This window comes from Lissotriton helveticus, chromosome 1_2 (assembly GCF_964261635.1).
Source record: "Lissotriton helveticus chromosome 1_2, aLisHel1.1, whole genome shotgun sequence".
Taxonomy (NCBI): Eukaryota; Metazoa; Chordata; class Amphibia; order Caudata; family Salamandridae; genus Lissotriton; species Lissotriton helveticus.
Genome location: NC_136058.1, coordinates 73,733,458 through 73,747,591, shown reverse-complemented (window position 1 = coordinate 73,747,591; position 14,134 = coordinate 73,733,458). Strand labels below are relative to the sequence as shown.

The 14,134-nt window shown below is 42.8% G+C and overlaps 1 protein-coding gene across 1 annotated transcript in view; it reads right to left on the bottom strand.

Moving 5' to 3' along the window:
- Positions 1-6,201: 6,201 nt before the first annotated feature.
- The window catches only part of WLS (Wnt ligand secretion mediator), a 298,562-nt gene continuing 290,629 nt past the window's right edge, over positions 6,202-14,134 (bottom strand). The window contains exons 11-12 of the mRNA XM_078668822.1: positions 8,483-8,636; positions 6,202-7,710 (exon numbers count right to left, since the gene is read on the bottom strand). Coding sequence (XP_078524948.1) covers positions 7,601-7,710; positions 8,483-8,636 — 264 coding nt within the window. The 3' untranslated portion in view covers positions 6,202-7,600. The remainder of the gene's footprint in view (positions 7,711-8,482; positions 8,637-14,134) is intronic.

Below are 14,134 nucleotides of genomic sequence, written 5' to 3'. Positions count from 1 at the left end.
GGGGGACAGGAAAGCCACGGACAGCGGGAGGGGGGCAGGAAAGGCACGGACAGCGGGAGGGGGGCAGGAAAGGCACGGACAGCGGGAGGGGGGGCGGAAACGGCAAGAAAAAGCACTCACCTGGACTTCTTCCGGCGGCTGTCGGCCTGCAATGACCAAAACAAACCTTTCCCCCCCCCAAAAAAAATAGGAACCGCCCACCACCTCAATGACGTTGTCAAAGGGGCAGGATGAGTAAAAATTGCCGGAACGCCCCCGAATCTGCTCCGCAATTGACGGACAGATCTCTGTTCCAATGGCTAGCCTCCATTTATGGAGCTAGCCAATGGAACAGAGGGGCGGGACATGAGTACACATCTCTAGACATAAGCTTTCGCCTTGCGCAGAAAGTCTGCTGTGCAGCCTTTCGGAGAGGCGAAACCTAAAAAGGGGGTCTATTACAATCGCTTCCTATCCCTCAGCGAATGTGGGAAGCCATATCCCTCGATTTAATCATTCCTCTCCCCAAAGATCAAGGAAAACTATGCCATTCTGGTTGTAGTGGATCAACTAACAAACATGGCACATTTCATTGCTTGTTCTGGAACTCCAACAGCTGCCGCAGTGGTTAATATGCTTATTACTGAAATCGTTCACCTCCATGGATTGCCAAAGACCATTGTATCTGATGAGAACCACAACTTACCTCTATGATTTGGAAAGCTTGGTGCTTAGCATTACAAATCCAAAGTCACCTGTCTACCAGCTTCCATCCCGAGATGGATGGACAGACTGAAAGAGTCAATCAGGATTTAAAACAATATCTACAATGTTATTTGTCAAATTCCCCAACCTCTTGTGTTTCTCTCCTGTGGGAGGCCAAATTTGCATACAATAACCCACGACACTCATCCACACAAACGTCTCAATTGTTTGCCAATTATGGATATCATTCACATTTTCTGCCTTTCCTAACACCACAAGTGGATAAGGACCTACCCTCACAACAGTAAAAACATTTTGCATCATTGGCTTCCAGACTACGAGAAAATATGTGTAAAGAAGGAGCTAGTAAGACATTTGCTGATCACAAAATACAACCCACTTCGCCTTTTTAAACATCTGAGGTTCAAGCACTAACAAATTGGAACCCAACTTTATTGGTCCATTTGAAGTAAGTGACATTATCAATCCAGTAAGTCAGACTTGTGCTTCCCCAATCCACGAATAAACACTCGGTGTTCCATTCCTCACTCCTAAAATTATCAACAGCCAATTTGCATTTCCACTCGCTGCCAATTATGGTAGGGAATCACCAGGAATTCAAGTTTCAGGCTGTCAAGGGAATGTGATGCTGCAAAGGCAAGTTGTGGTATCTCTTATCCTGTAAAGGATATGGCCAGAGGAAGATTCTGTGGACCTCTTGGACTCTAGATACACCCCACGGCTTCTGCAACGATTCTATGCCACACAACCAGCACCCTGAGTCCACACTTGTGATGGGCTTTGTGGGAGGGGGTGCAGTCATGATTACTACGGCCCCTCTCTCAGGTGTCCTTCCCTACACCGGATTGTACTTGCTTGAATGCGATCCACAACAAGTTAATTGTAAGGAAATCATGTGTATGGCACTCCTTGTGTAACAGGTATTGTTGGGTAGCGCTGGAACAACTATAATAGATGTGCAAGACACTCACTGCAGAAACCAGTATGTGGTGTGCAAAAAGCAACCCTGTACAAAATCTAACAACAAAGACCAATATGCAGTGCCAAGCAGTACTAGTGACTAATTGTAACCCAGAACTGGTCTGAGAGGTAGCAGCTACGTGAGCACGTGAATGGGTACTGCAGAGATCGACAATATTGTTTTCAATCTTGATGCAGCAATATGCTGCCACGCCTTGCGTCCAACGTGCGGCTGCCATATTGGGTGAGGCCACATATAAAAACAAGCCCCACCCAATGATGAGCGGTTGTTATCGGCACAGTTTCCTTTCAGCAGTCGGTTCTCGTTATCTGAATCACTGTAGGATGTCTATGTTCTTGTTAATTCAGAAAAGTGACTTTTTTATCATCAGTTAATGATTGTGTCATCACACTGCATTTGACAACGAAAAAGATCATGTTCGTGTGATTTGGAAAATGGGTACGTCTCAGTAAGAGCGCACATGAAAGAACCATCGGAGGTAAAACAGCAGTTGATTGAACAGTGCATCCAAAGCTCCTAGATTCTGAATCATAGCACAAGGTCAGCCAATTGAAAAGTGCTTTCAGATGAATAAATGATCCAAACTCAGCCTACAACTATCACAGTTGCTGGAATACGAACTCTGATCCAAATGTTTTCTCAAGTTGAAAGTCTAAAATACAATAGGCATGATAAATGTGTGAAGTGAACTCTTGAGCAGTGAAGACAACTGGTTGAGAGAATACAATACTAGACAAACTGTGAGTGTGGAACACTGACAAGAACTAGTCAAGATCTTAAAGCATGAAGAGTGTACAGTGTGCACTTTATGAATATCAGCACTAATGCCTGTAGGTTGTGCCAGAGTGAGAGTAACACACCTATTTGATACAAAGAAGTTGCTTTCTGTTTTATACACAAGGATTTATCACCAGCCTTCGCTGTTCCAAGTCTCCCTGCCCACAGTACGTTCCCTAAAACCCTTCCCCTCATACGGCCACTCCGAACATCTGGTATATAGCATATTCACAGAGTCGGTGCTGCCAGAAGGTGGGCATTGGAAGGTACTGCTCCTGAGGAACTCGCAACAGACAACAGGGCAGTGCTCCCTTTCCATAAAACAACCCCAGGTCTGACAGTCCAGGCCTCTGTGCGCCACATAATGCAATCACAGTTTTTCACCTGCTATGCTGAGTGGGTCCAAAGCACCCACCCTGAGGCCAAAGAGTATAGGTGTTTGGACATAGATCATTGTGATCGGATTAGCTCGGGTAGCCTGCACCTTTGAGCTCTTTGCAGGGCAGCAATGCTTGGGCTTTCCTTAAGAATATGGACATATAAATAGAACACCAGGTGCAGTATTACACAAATGTGCCCCGGGGGCACAACAGGCTTCTGAGCGTGCTTTCAGCTCCCCTAGGTCACTTGGATATTTCATAAGGGGCCGCAGACACTGCATTGCCCCTTTTATATTACAGGTCTCACTGGTGCACATGAAGCATCCTCATAAACACAGGGGAGGGGGTGGGTTCTCATTTGTATGGGGCATGGTCATGCAAAATGAGGAAACGCCGTCTGTTCCACGTTTATGGTATGGCATGGGCACAAAGGCAAAGAAGCTGTTGCCAGGCACTACCTTAATTAGTGAACCTCCTCAGGTTCTATGGTCCCCAGAAATCGCCCTGCAGGCAAGTGTAGTCACTCACAGCCCACACCTACAGAGAAGGTGGATTTTTGCCCTCCTTCAGAACGCAGACCTGATTGTAGTCGGTCTGCCTTTCAGTAATGAGCGGCCCCAAAGGCAGGCGTGAGTTCATGGCTGCATTGTGGACAGTGCATTATTTGTACTAGGATGCACTGTCCTAGTTTACACCTACCTAAAGATCAGTGTAGACCAGGGTAGCAGGAATCTACTTATTATAGCCCCAGGATTCAATGGTGAACTGCGTCCCAATGTGGGATTTCACAGCACCAGTTGTGCCATATTGCTGCCAAAGTATGAAGAACTGGACTAACAAAAATCTTTGAATCCAATAGGTAATCTATCACTATTGTCTATTTTAGTGTTTCAATATATCCGGACCTTCCTTTCCCATCTTGAATGAGATTACGCTAGTCAATTTAATTCCTTTTGTTACATATGAAAGGTAATTCCTTCCCAACTGTTAAGGTAGATATAAGATCTCATAAAAAATGCATAAGCCTTACTGACTAAAACTTTCCCAGGATTCATTATGAATAAACCCATGTGAGCTTGGGGGCTAGCGGGGGATTGGGGAAAGCTTGATATTCTAGTTGTTCTGCAGGGGATGTTCTTTCCTGTAGATACATTCAATCCAATGCAAAGGAATTCTTAGAACAATTCGCACTTGTTTGCAATTTAGCTAAACAAACTTCCAAACATGCTTTGGATAACCAACTCTCCTCTGCAGTTGATGTCATTTTGATATATTGTACTTTATGAAACCTGAGTGAAATATTATCCGAACTTCTTCGTGTCACTTCAGAGTCGAGTATGGGAAGTTAGTTGTGCTCCCAATGCTGGAGCCTCTATCTCAGTCTTCTTGCACATGTCCATGCTGTAATGTTTAGCCCTCTCAGGTTTCCCAGATCCATGTGTAAGCAGAGCAGCTCATCCAGTCCAGGTTTATTTTTGGCATTGTGGGACTCATTTTAGAACTGAATACATACAACTACTAATCCCAAAATACAAAGAAAATAAAACTGGTCTGGATGAGCTAATCGCGCCTCAACCTGAAACTTGAGAGCTCCGACTACAGACTCAAAAAAACAAACGTGCTGAACATTCTTTGTCATCATACAGGTATGATCAAAGTACAAATGTGCATCCTGTAAATGAAGCATGTAAACAAACGTATGAGTTTATGGACTGCATAAACCAGACACTGTATTTATTGTAGATTTACATTGACTTATTATCCATTTTGACCAGTGCCGTCAATGCATGGACATGCTGGGCAGTTGCCCGGTGGCCCCACGAGCATAGGGGCCCCATGCAGACCAGAATTTAACACTCATTTTCCGTTAAACATTTTTATTCCTGTGAGTAGTTGTTTAGGCAGAACCCAATGCACTGCTTTGCCCGGGCGCCTATAAAGCAGTTGAGGCAGACCCGATTTTGACCTGCTGGTTCAGCACAAGTTTGCTTTTCGGTGCATAGCTTGAACATGCCTTATTGTAGTCCTATGTTTTTCTTCCCAACACGAGAGCTGCACACTTACTTATTTAAAAGGTTTTATATAGCGCTACTGGGCCCAAGAGTATCAGAGCGCTTTACAGGATAAGTTACACATCAAGAAACAGATCAACATAGGGCAATTTGTTAACATAGGATAAGGCATTTGAATCTAACGAGAGGAAAAGGTAATTCAGAGATCAAGTAACGGGGAAGAGGACTGTTGCATAAGTAGATAGAGAGGGGTAGATCGAGAATATAGGAAAAGGAAGTAGGAGGGGTGAATAGAGGAGTGCAATGAGTAAATGGACAGTGCGTTAAGTATAATTAAGGACCCCAATATTTGATGAGAAGAAGCAGCTTGAGGCTTTTTTTGAAGAGAGGGTAGGAAGGGTTGCAACGAAGATCTTTGGGAAGAGAGTTCCACTGATGTACAGTCTACTCCTTTAGAGTACGAACTTCTGGCAGAGGACATATCGATTCAGACTATTCTGACCACTCTTAACCTGGGTAAACCTATCCCACTTAATATCAAAATATTCAAAGGGAGTAAAGTTAGATGGTTAAAATTAGGCCATTGGGAGCAGCTTTTTGGTAATCAATACAACTTCAGGAGGTCATTGAAGGTAAGAGCTACTAACTGCCTTATTTACTGCATGTATAAAAGGTGCTTAATTTGTGTCGTGCTTGCTGGTGCTCAGCCCGTGCACTTCATTCTTAACACTAGCACTTTCTACATAATGACAATGTCTGCTTATTTTCAGCAGATCACATCTATTTAGGAATTTAATATACATATAAAAAATAATAGCAGCTCATCCATGCCATTGGTACTGACATTTTGGAGCCCAGAGAGTGGTCAGTGGTGCAAGCTGTCGTTACATCCTAAGCAATATTTAGGGCCTTGGCACTTATTAGTTTTACATCCGTGCTTAGTTTCGAAACAAATAAGTAAAAACAAAAAAACAAAAAATTGGTGTATTCAGCTGTAGAGTAAAAGCTACAGTGGTGCTAGCTCATTTCTGGGATTAATAAATGAGTGGCGAGAGTTAGTGAGGTCAATAGGTATTCTGCCGGTTTACTTGTGCCAAAAGGGGCACCACGGATTGGAAACCGAGCCAGAAAACAGGGAAAGTATTTTTAGTAAGGCGGAGGTCAGAAGGTCTAACTCTGTCCTTGTTTTAAAAAGAAAAGCATGGAAGAGTGTAGTTACCCCTGAATTGGGTAAAGTCCTGGAAAATATTAATTAAATCATACATCAATTCAAAATGAAGCGCGCATATTAATGACAGAACAAAGGTTAAAATGCATACAACATAATATGGACAAGAGGCTGATGTAACAAATGTCACTTTTATTTAAATGACCTGTACGAGATGTTTTATTGCTTTTAGAAATGAACAAATATAACATATCAGGAAACAGAGTAAAAAGGAGCACTATGTACGTAGTTTGCCGGATATTTAAAACATATCTACATCATAATATATGGAAGAGTTAGGGTGTTGTATATAAAAAAAATTGGTTTGCAAGCTGAAAAGAAAACTAACACCGACATGTATTTACCAGATCCGATTTCATCACATAAAAGAATGTATCCAACAGAGAAATAAAAACTTGTCTTCTAGAATATGTTAAAGTGTAGTTTATTAGGGTACAAATATACGAAGTAAATTCCTCTTAAATTAAAATCTACATAATAATGATCCCGTTTACATGGGGAAGGCAAGGCCTGAACAACAACTGTCCGTATTTTAATTCAGTCATTACTGCAGAGCAACCTAAAGTAACTGAACACCAACATCTCCTTAACACACACACCATAAATGTACGAGTGCCTTCAGGAGAAAAAAATGGAGGACCCAAAATGTGGTTGGTCAGGAAACAACTGCCATAAGACCTACACTCTAGGTGTAGGAACAGACAAGCAAACGCATGTCCTAAGTGATCAATTATGTTTTAATTACTTTGAAAAAATTGTTAAGGAATCTATAATTTTGTTTTCTTTTAAGATCTAGATCAGCCAAAAAAAAAAAAAAAAAAAAAACGACTTCACGGCCAGACATCCATTTAGTTGGCAAGGTAAGAGTCCTTGACTTAACAAGCAGCTCTAAAACCTACGAAGGAGTGACACGCCCCCGAAAAATTTATTTCCTTTAAAAATCATACACCAGCAAAACAAGCGCCAGTGCCTGAAAAATGTGTGATGCCAAATAGAGAGCGTAAAAACGTGCATGTTTCTAAAACACTGAATGATCAAAAATAATTGACCCCAAGATTATGTACCAGCAAGATTTCCATACCAGTAATCCCACTGAGTTTTGACACGCTCCATAGAGGAAGAAAAATAGTTGCTAAAGTTGCATTGTGGGAAAGAGTTTTCTTTGTCAATGTAAAAGTCTGAAGGAGGAATCTATGAATTTTATTTGTAACAACAAATTAGCGTGGCCGCCATAATTGTCATGACCTGTTTCTCCAGCAGATGTGCGCAGTGTATTCTATTCTATTACAAAATATAAAGTGACTATTCTCAATAGTAACAATACATCCCTAAGCCACCGTGCAATAGCAACGTCCAAACATATTTGCTGACACTGCTCTCTATGAAAGAGAGGAAATAGAGCTATAAATACTGGGTATTTGAGAGTATGCTATTTTATACATATTTTAAAGTGGACAGGGTTTGTAAACTACATATGTGCAGAATCGCAGGCTTGTACAGTTTGAAGGTAGGAGGATCACTCCTGAGACTCTTTGCCAGCGAGCCTGTACACCTCAGTTGGTCCATCCACGTGGGTGATAGTGGTGGTCAGTTGCAGTTCCTCTCCACTGCCCATTCCTAGGTCACCTGAAAAATAAAGGGATTACTTCAAAATAAAAAATAAATATTCACTCGTGTCCACAGGAGCCGTTTGAAATTAAACATGGACAACTTCATTTCAACAGAATATTAAACCAAAATCAAACACCCCTTTTACAGAAGTCTATTCAGGAAGTGGTATTGGATAACACACCGCAACAACAAATTCATCACATGTTAAGTTACAATGATATGAGCAAGGCCACTTCCTAATAATTATGGATTTGCCATATTATCTATCAACTGTTTCATAATCCGCAGAGTTTAACAAAAAACAGCTTATAGCTGAAACAGATCAGAAGTTACTAAAAAAGTTGCACCATGTGTTCCACACAGTGAAAGGCCCTTCCCAAAAGTTGACTGATCACCTTTCAGTTGCGTATTGCTGTAAATGGGTGTTAAACTGGATCTAATCAAGTGAAATGTTTGCCCAGACAGCGTTACCAGGAGTAAAATTACAAGATAATGCAGAAATATTGTCACAAAAGGTGCTTCATGATGCCACACAATTAGCATTTTCTTTCTGCATATTTTAATCAACCCTGCCCCATAATTTGGTCCTAACCTGCACATAATTCCAGTGGCCCCGCATAAGATCAAGTGAACCCTAGTGATAAAGTATCAATAATGGTATTACAACATTCCACCAACTAATCACAAATACTGTAAAACACTTACACACAAGATTTTAGGCCAAAATATGCATTCATCTTACGCAGCACTGAGTTAGGTGATGCCCTTGAGCAAGAGTTTCACTTACCATTGGACTGATTGTCTCCGTAGTTTTTATGTGAAGGGGCGTAGAGGAACATTAGTGCAAAAACGTAGAGGTTCCACATTCCATAGATGCCAGTAAAAAAGGCACTGTTTGCTTGAACCGTTAAGTCACCCCACTTAAAATGGCCTTCACTCACCTGTCAATGACAAAAAAAGATGTTTATTATAACCGGATACAAACATTTCATCCCATTTGTATATACCTTTCGAGGAATCTACAAAATGTGAGTGAAAGAGCCCGTTACCTTTCATTTCTGAAACCATTTTATTACTCTGCTAGACTTAAAATCCTTTTAAAAACGGAGCGATAACTTTGTATGTGACTGGTTGCAATTTGAACATTGAGAATTTTCAAACCTATTATTTTTATATTTGGGAATTATTGTGTTAAAAATAAATTGTATTTCACCTGGGGCTCACGGCCCAAGAGCTTCACGCCACGTGCGACGTCCACTTCCTGACAGTTCCACAATTCTTGGGCGTGCCGCCATTTCGGGAGGTCAGCGCTCTAGTAGTTGAGCACTTTTCCCTCCACGCAATTCTTTAAGTAGGCATGCTCTCACGGCCGCGCAGCGGGCACACCACCGGCGCGCCAAAGGCAAGCCCGTCTGCGCCCTTCCGCGGCCGGACCAAGCCATGCGCCACACCCCCTGGTCAAAATTCTATAATTACTTATGCTAAATCAACATTGATGAATCTTCAGTACACAGGTAAGGGCAATGCTTGCCAGCCCATCTTCGGTCTTTATTTAACTAATAGACAACAAGCTGTGATGTTAGATGAGCACAAATCTCCCTCTTTTGTCATGCCATGTGGGGTGCCTTAGGGTTCAGCACTCTCACCTACCCTGTTCAACGTATACGTCACCCCACTGGCTAAACGTACTCGCTCCTTTGGCTATACTGACGACACGCAAATTGTCTCACTAGCTGCCAAACCAGAGATCGTGGCAGCACGGTTTAACCTTTGCATGAGCCATATTATTAGCTGGATGCAGAAAAATTGAACACCGGGAAGACGGAAGTAGTCCTGTTTGGAAGGGACATGTCACTCTGGAACTCCGATTGGTGGCCTGGGACAGCAGGGCCCTGCCCCCAACCCGTAAAGAAGGTTAAAAAAAAACTTGCAGTTCTAATCGATGATCATCTCGCCATATCAGACCAGGTCAATAGCATCACCTCGTCCTGCTTCTATACCTTGAAAATCCTCCGGAAAATCCTCCCTTTCATTCCTATGCCCCTTTATAAAATGGTTGTTACGTCCCTGATTCTGTCAAAAATCGATTACTGTAACTCACTCTACCTTGGATACAAAAAAAGATTGTGGTACTTAAACTGCAGATTCTGCAAAATGCTACCGCACGGCTATAACTGAAACTACCTAAATTGTGTCCCATTAGTCAGGTTTTATTCGAGAACAGCTGCACTGGCTGTCTATTTCAGCTAGGATTCAGGTCAAATCCATGTGTATTCTACACAAGACATTGCACGGGTAGGGACCCGGACAGATTAACCCATATTTCGAGCGCTATGCCCCACAGAGATGTCTCCGCTCTGCATCGGCGTCCCTGCTTGTAGTTCCAAGGGTAAAGATGCTGAAATGGGGCGGCAGAAGCTTCCGACACTTAGCCCCAAGGCTATGGAACTCCATGCCCTTGCATCTTAGAACCCAAAGCAACCTACTTCAGTTCAGGAAAGATCTTAAAACCTGGTTAGTTACTTGTACCTAACCGGTGGGCTGATTCTCCGACTGCACCCTATGGCAGCAAGCGCTAAGACGCCACGGCAAACACGCGCTCTACAAAAACCCACATTTCATTTCATTTCATTTGTCTAATGGTGGGAAAGGAATTTCGAGCCACACAAATGGTTCTATTACATTACGATTCAAATGTAAAATGCACGCCTGTCAAACTGAAAATTGCAAGGTATAGATTGATCTTTCCTGTTGGTAGGTTGAAGACCTTAAAAGAACACTGGTCAGTGAATGGGGTGAGTGAAGCTGCGACAGGTCAATTAGAATAAAAACATTAGGCTGGGTTAGGTTTGGAACTGTATCTACAATCTATCCAACTATAGAAACAATGGCAAATGAAAACATCTGCAAGTTTCATGGTAATGGCTCTAAACATCAGAAGAAACTCCAAAATATTCCTTTGTCGTTTCCCAGAGGAACAACAAAGCATTCTTATGCTGCTTGGCAATAGCCTGTGGGTGAATGGTGTGCATGGTGGCAAACATGTAAGCAAATGCATTGAATGTACTAGATCAAGGAGATTTTCCTCAAAAGATCAGGAAACTTATCTAGGATTTCCATCCGAATAGCCAAAATAGCCTCAGAAATGAAAAAGAAAGTTGAGCCTTATTTCATTGACGAGAGAGGAGGGCCCGACTGGGAACAGCAATCAGCCCTGGCAGATTGCTGCTCATCCAGCCCTGGGAGCGGGGAGGGCGAGTATGGGTATAGGGAGGGGGTGCTAGCAAGAAGCACTGCTTCCACTTTAGTTACATGGGGAAGATATTGCAGCACTGCTGCAAAACTGGCCCCCAGTGATAAAACCAGCTCCCACAGGCACATCGTGGAAAATGCCCGGTGCCTGCTACAGTCAGTCTGGTCCTATGATGGTGTAACTCTGCAGCGCTTGACACTGTAGATCATCCTATGCGTTTGAGGTCTTTCTACATCATGTTGGATGCCTTTAAAACAAGCATTTGCAATGCAAAAGGTCTTGCATTTACGAGAGTTTAAGCTATTGGCATTGTAAATGCCAATAGCTTAAACTCTCGAAAATGCGAGACCTTTTGCATAACAAATACTTTTTTTGGAAAAGGGCCCGTGCTGCGCTTTCATGTTAATGGAAGCCACACCCCTTTTCTTTAGACAAGCCGCCTCTAAAGAAATGTCTGTGGCTGCCATTAAAGTGAAAGCACAGTATGTTATGCTTTTACAAAAAAAAAGCATTTGTCTGAAGTTGACAAATAAATGCTTTTTTTTGTAAAAGCATCCTATGCTGCGGTTTCACTTTAATAGCGACCACGGACCTTTTAGATGCAGTTCGTCTAAAGAAAGGGGCACGGCCTCCATTAACATGAAAGCACAGCATGTGGTGCTTCTAAACAAAACAAAAAAAGTTAATAGGATTTTTTTTTTTTAATGCGGCTGCGTTCGGCACCACAAATAGAACAAAGGTGTGGCCACCACTGTGCTGTGCGTCAATTTTTTTTATTTTTTTTTATTTTTAAATGTTAAGAGAGCTTGTCTTGGCTGCAACAGCAGGCAGGCAAAAAGAAATGGTAGGCTTTAATTACATTCTTTTAGCACTGAGTAACAACACAAGTAAGAGAGCCAGTCCTTATGGAAGGTTACAAGATGTTATGTCAAATTGGTTTTGTAGAGCGCGCAGCTACTCAGTTGAGTGTCCCGGCGCTAGACTTGATGATTGAAATCGATGTGCCACAGTGACTGCTGAACTGGGCTTTAAAGCTGAAACAGCCACGTTTTCAGTGATTTGCTAAATGCCAGGAGATCCGGCATCATCCTTAATTCCACCGGCAAATTATTCCACAGTCTCACAGCTTGCACCTGAAGGAACGACCCCCAATTCGAGCTCGAAGATATCTGGGTGTTCATGCCAGTTGAAGTGCTGAAGATCTAAGTATGCGTTGAGGGTGATCAAATTGAACTCTTCACAATGTACCCGGCACCACTACCATGGAGAGCCTTAAAAGCAAGAACCAAGGCCTTAAATTGGACCCTCTTGCGGACTGGGAGCCAATGCAAGGATCTAAATTGTGACGTTATGCAGACTCTAGGGCCAAGCATAAGTAGTGCTCTGGCTACTGCGTTCTGGGCCACCTGCAGTCTGGTCGTAGATACTCTGGTAGCTCTAGGTAAAGTGCATTCACGTAGTCTAAACTGTAGATTATCAAGGCTTGGACTACTGTTTTTCTGTGGGTGATAGGCAAGAGAGGCAGAAACTGCTTCAGCATCTTAAGGATGCCGAAACATGTGCCGACCACTGTCTGAATCTGTGTCTGCATGGAGAGGTCCTCATCCAGCTTCACCCCCAGATTTTACAGATGTTGTAGGAGGAACATGTCAAATGGCCACCAACTGCGCCAGACATTGCTGGGGCGGTGGCCAAAGAAGATGATCTCCGACTTCCCATGGTTGCATTTAAGCTGGTTACACTGGAGCCAAGAGAACACTTTTGTAAGACAGCTGTTAATCCGGTCTCCATTAAAATCCATATCTTTGTTGCAGATGAATAGCAACTGCGTATCATCCACATAGGATACGATTTTTGCTCCTTGTTCCTTTGCTGGAGTTGCTAAGGGTGTCATATATATATATTAAAAAGAATAGGGCTCAAAATGGAGCCCTGAGGCACACCCACCTCTAGAGAAGGGATAGGGGCAGCGAAAGGAGGGGACCATACTGTTTGCTGGCGGTCTTTTAGAAAGGATGCAAACCAATTGAACACCGTACCCCGAAACCTGCACTCCCGAAGTCTCAGCAGGAGTCGATCATGGGGGACGGTGTCAAAGGCCGCAGATAAATCCAGCAATAAGAGTACGGCCTTGCAACCCCTGTCCATGACCTCCTTTACGACTTCAGGGATTTCCAGCAGTGCTATCTCCATGCTGGAATTAGCCTTAAATCAGGACTGACTCTGCTGTAGTAGTGAGTTAGTCTCGACAAAAGCGGTAGTGGCGTTGTTCACCGCTTTTTCTAGGGCTTTAGAGAAGAAAGGGAGCGGAGATATTTACCTGTAATTGGAGGTCAACTCTGGGTCCAGTGTTGTTTTTTTTTTTTATAGAGGTAAAATTATAAGATAGGACAAGGCAGTACTAAGGAGCGACTACTAAGCCTAAAGACCATTTAAAAGCCACAGTTTACAAAGCAAAGGACAATTACACAAACCAATGAAAATTATGGGTGGAGAGTGGGCGGGGTTTCAAGTCCCTACCCGAATACTGCATGCCTCGCAGAGCAGCACACACTGCCCATGCTCGCTGTAAAAACACTAGGTGGTTTCAGTCCTAACATACTAACTGGACGCAGCATGTTAAACTCTGCCCTTTTCTACTGAACCAGTTCCTCCAAATTGGGTGTCCTGTTGAGATGTGCTGTGCTCCAAGGCTTTCTACCTTCTTTTTGTGACTTTTATTTGGCCTAACATGTGGCAGTCAAATGGTATGTTAAGGCTACACTGAGGATACGTAGCTCTACATCTGTTTTTTGCAAAATACTGAAGTGGAACGCTCTCACTTGGATATGCAGCTTTGGATGAGGAACTAATCATCTTAGGGGCAAATGGAAGGCCCTTCTTGTTGGCCCTCGAAACAAACATCTTCGACTTTAATAAGTCTCAATCAGTTACCTCACATTTTACTCATTTATCAGTCATTAAAACATTTTGGGTTAATTTAAGTAAGTTTTTCTTCACATATACACTTATCTTACTACTGTTTTGGCAAGAGCATCAATTGGTGCATCTATCACTGCAGTCCGTTGTGAAGGACAGCGCCAGTTAAAGGACCAGAACCAGAGTTATAGATCCAAGCCACAGGCAAGGGCCGATAATGACAGAGGACCCTTAATGACTGGTAGAACCAGAGGCAGAAGGGCAATA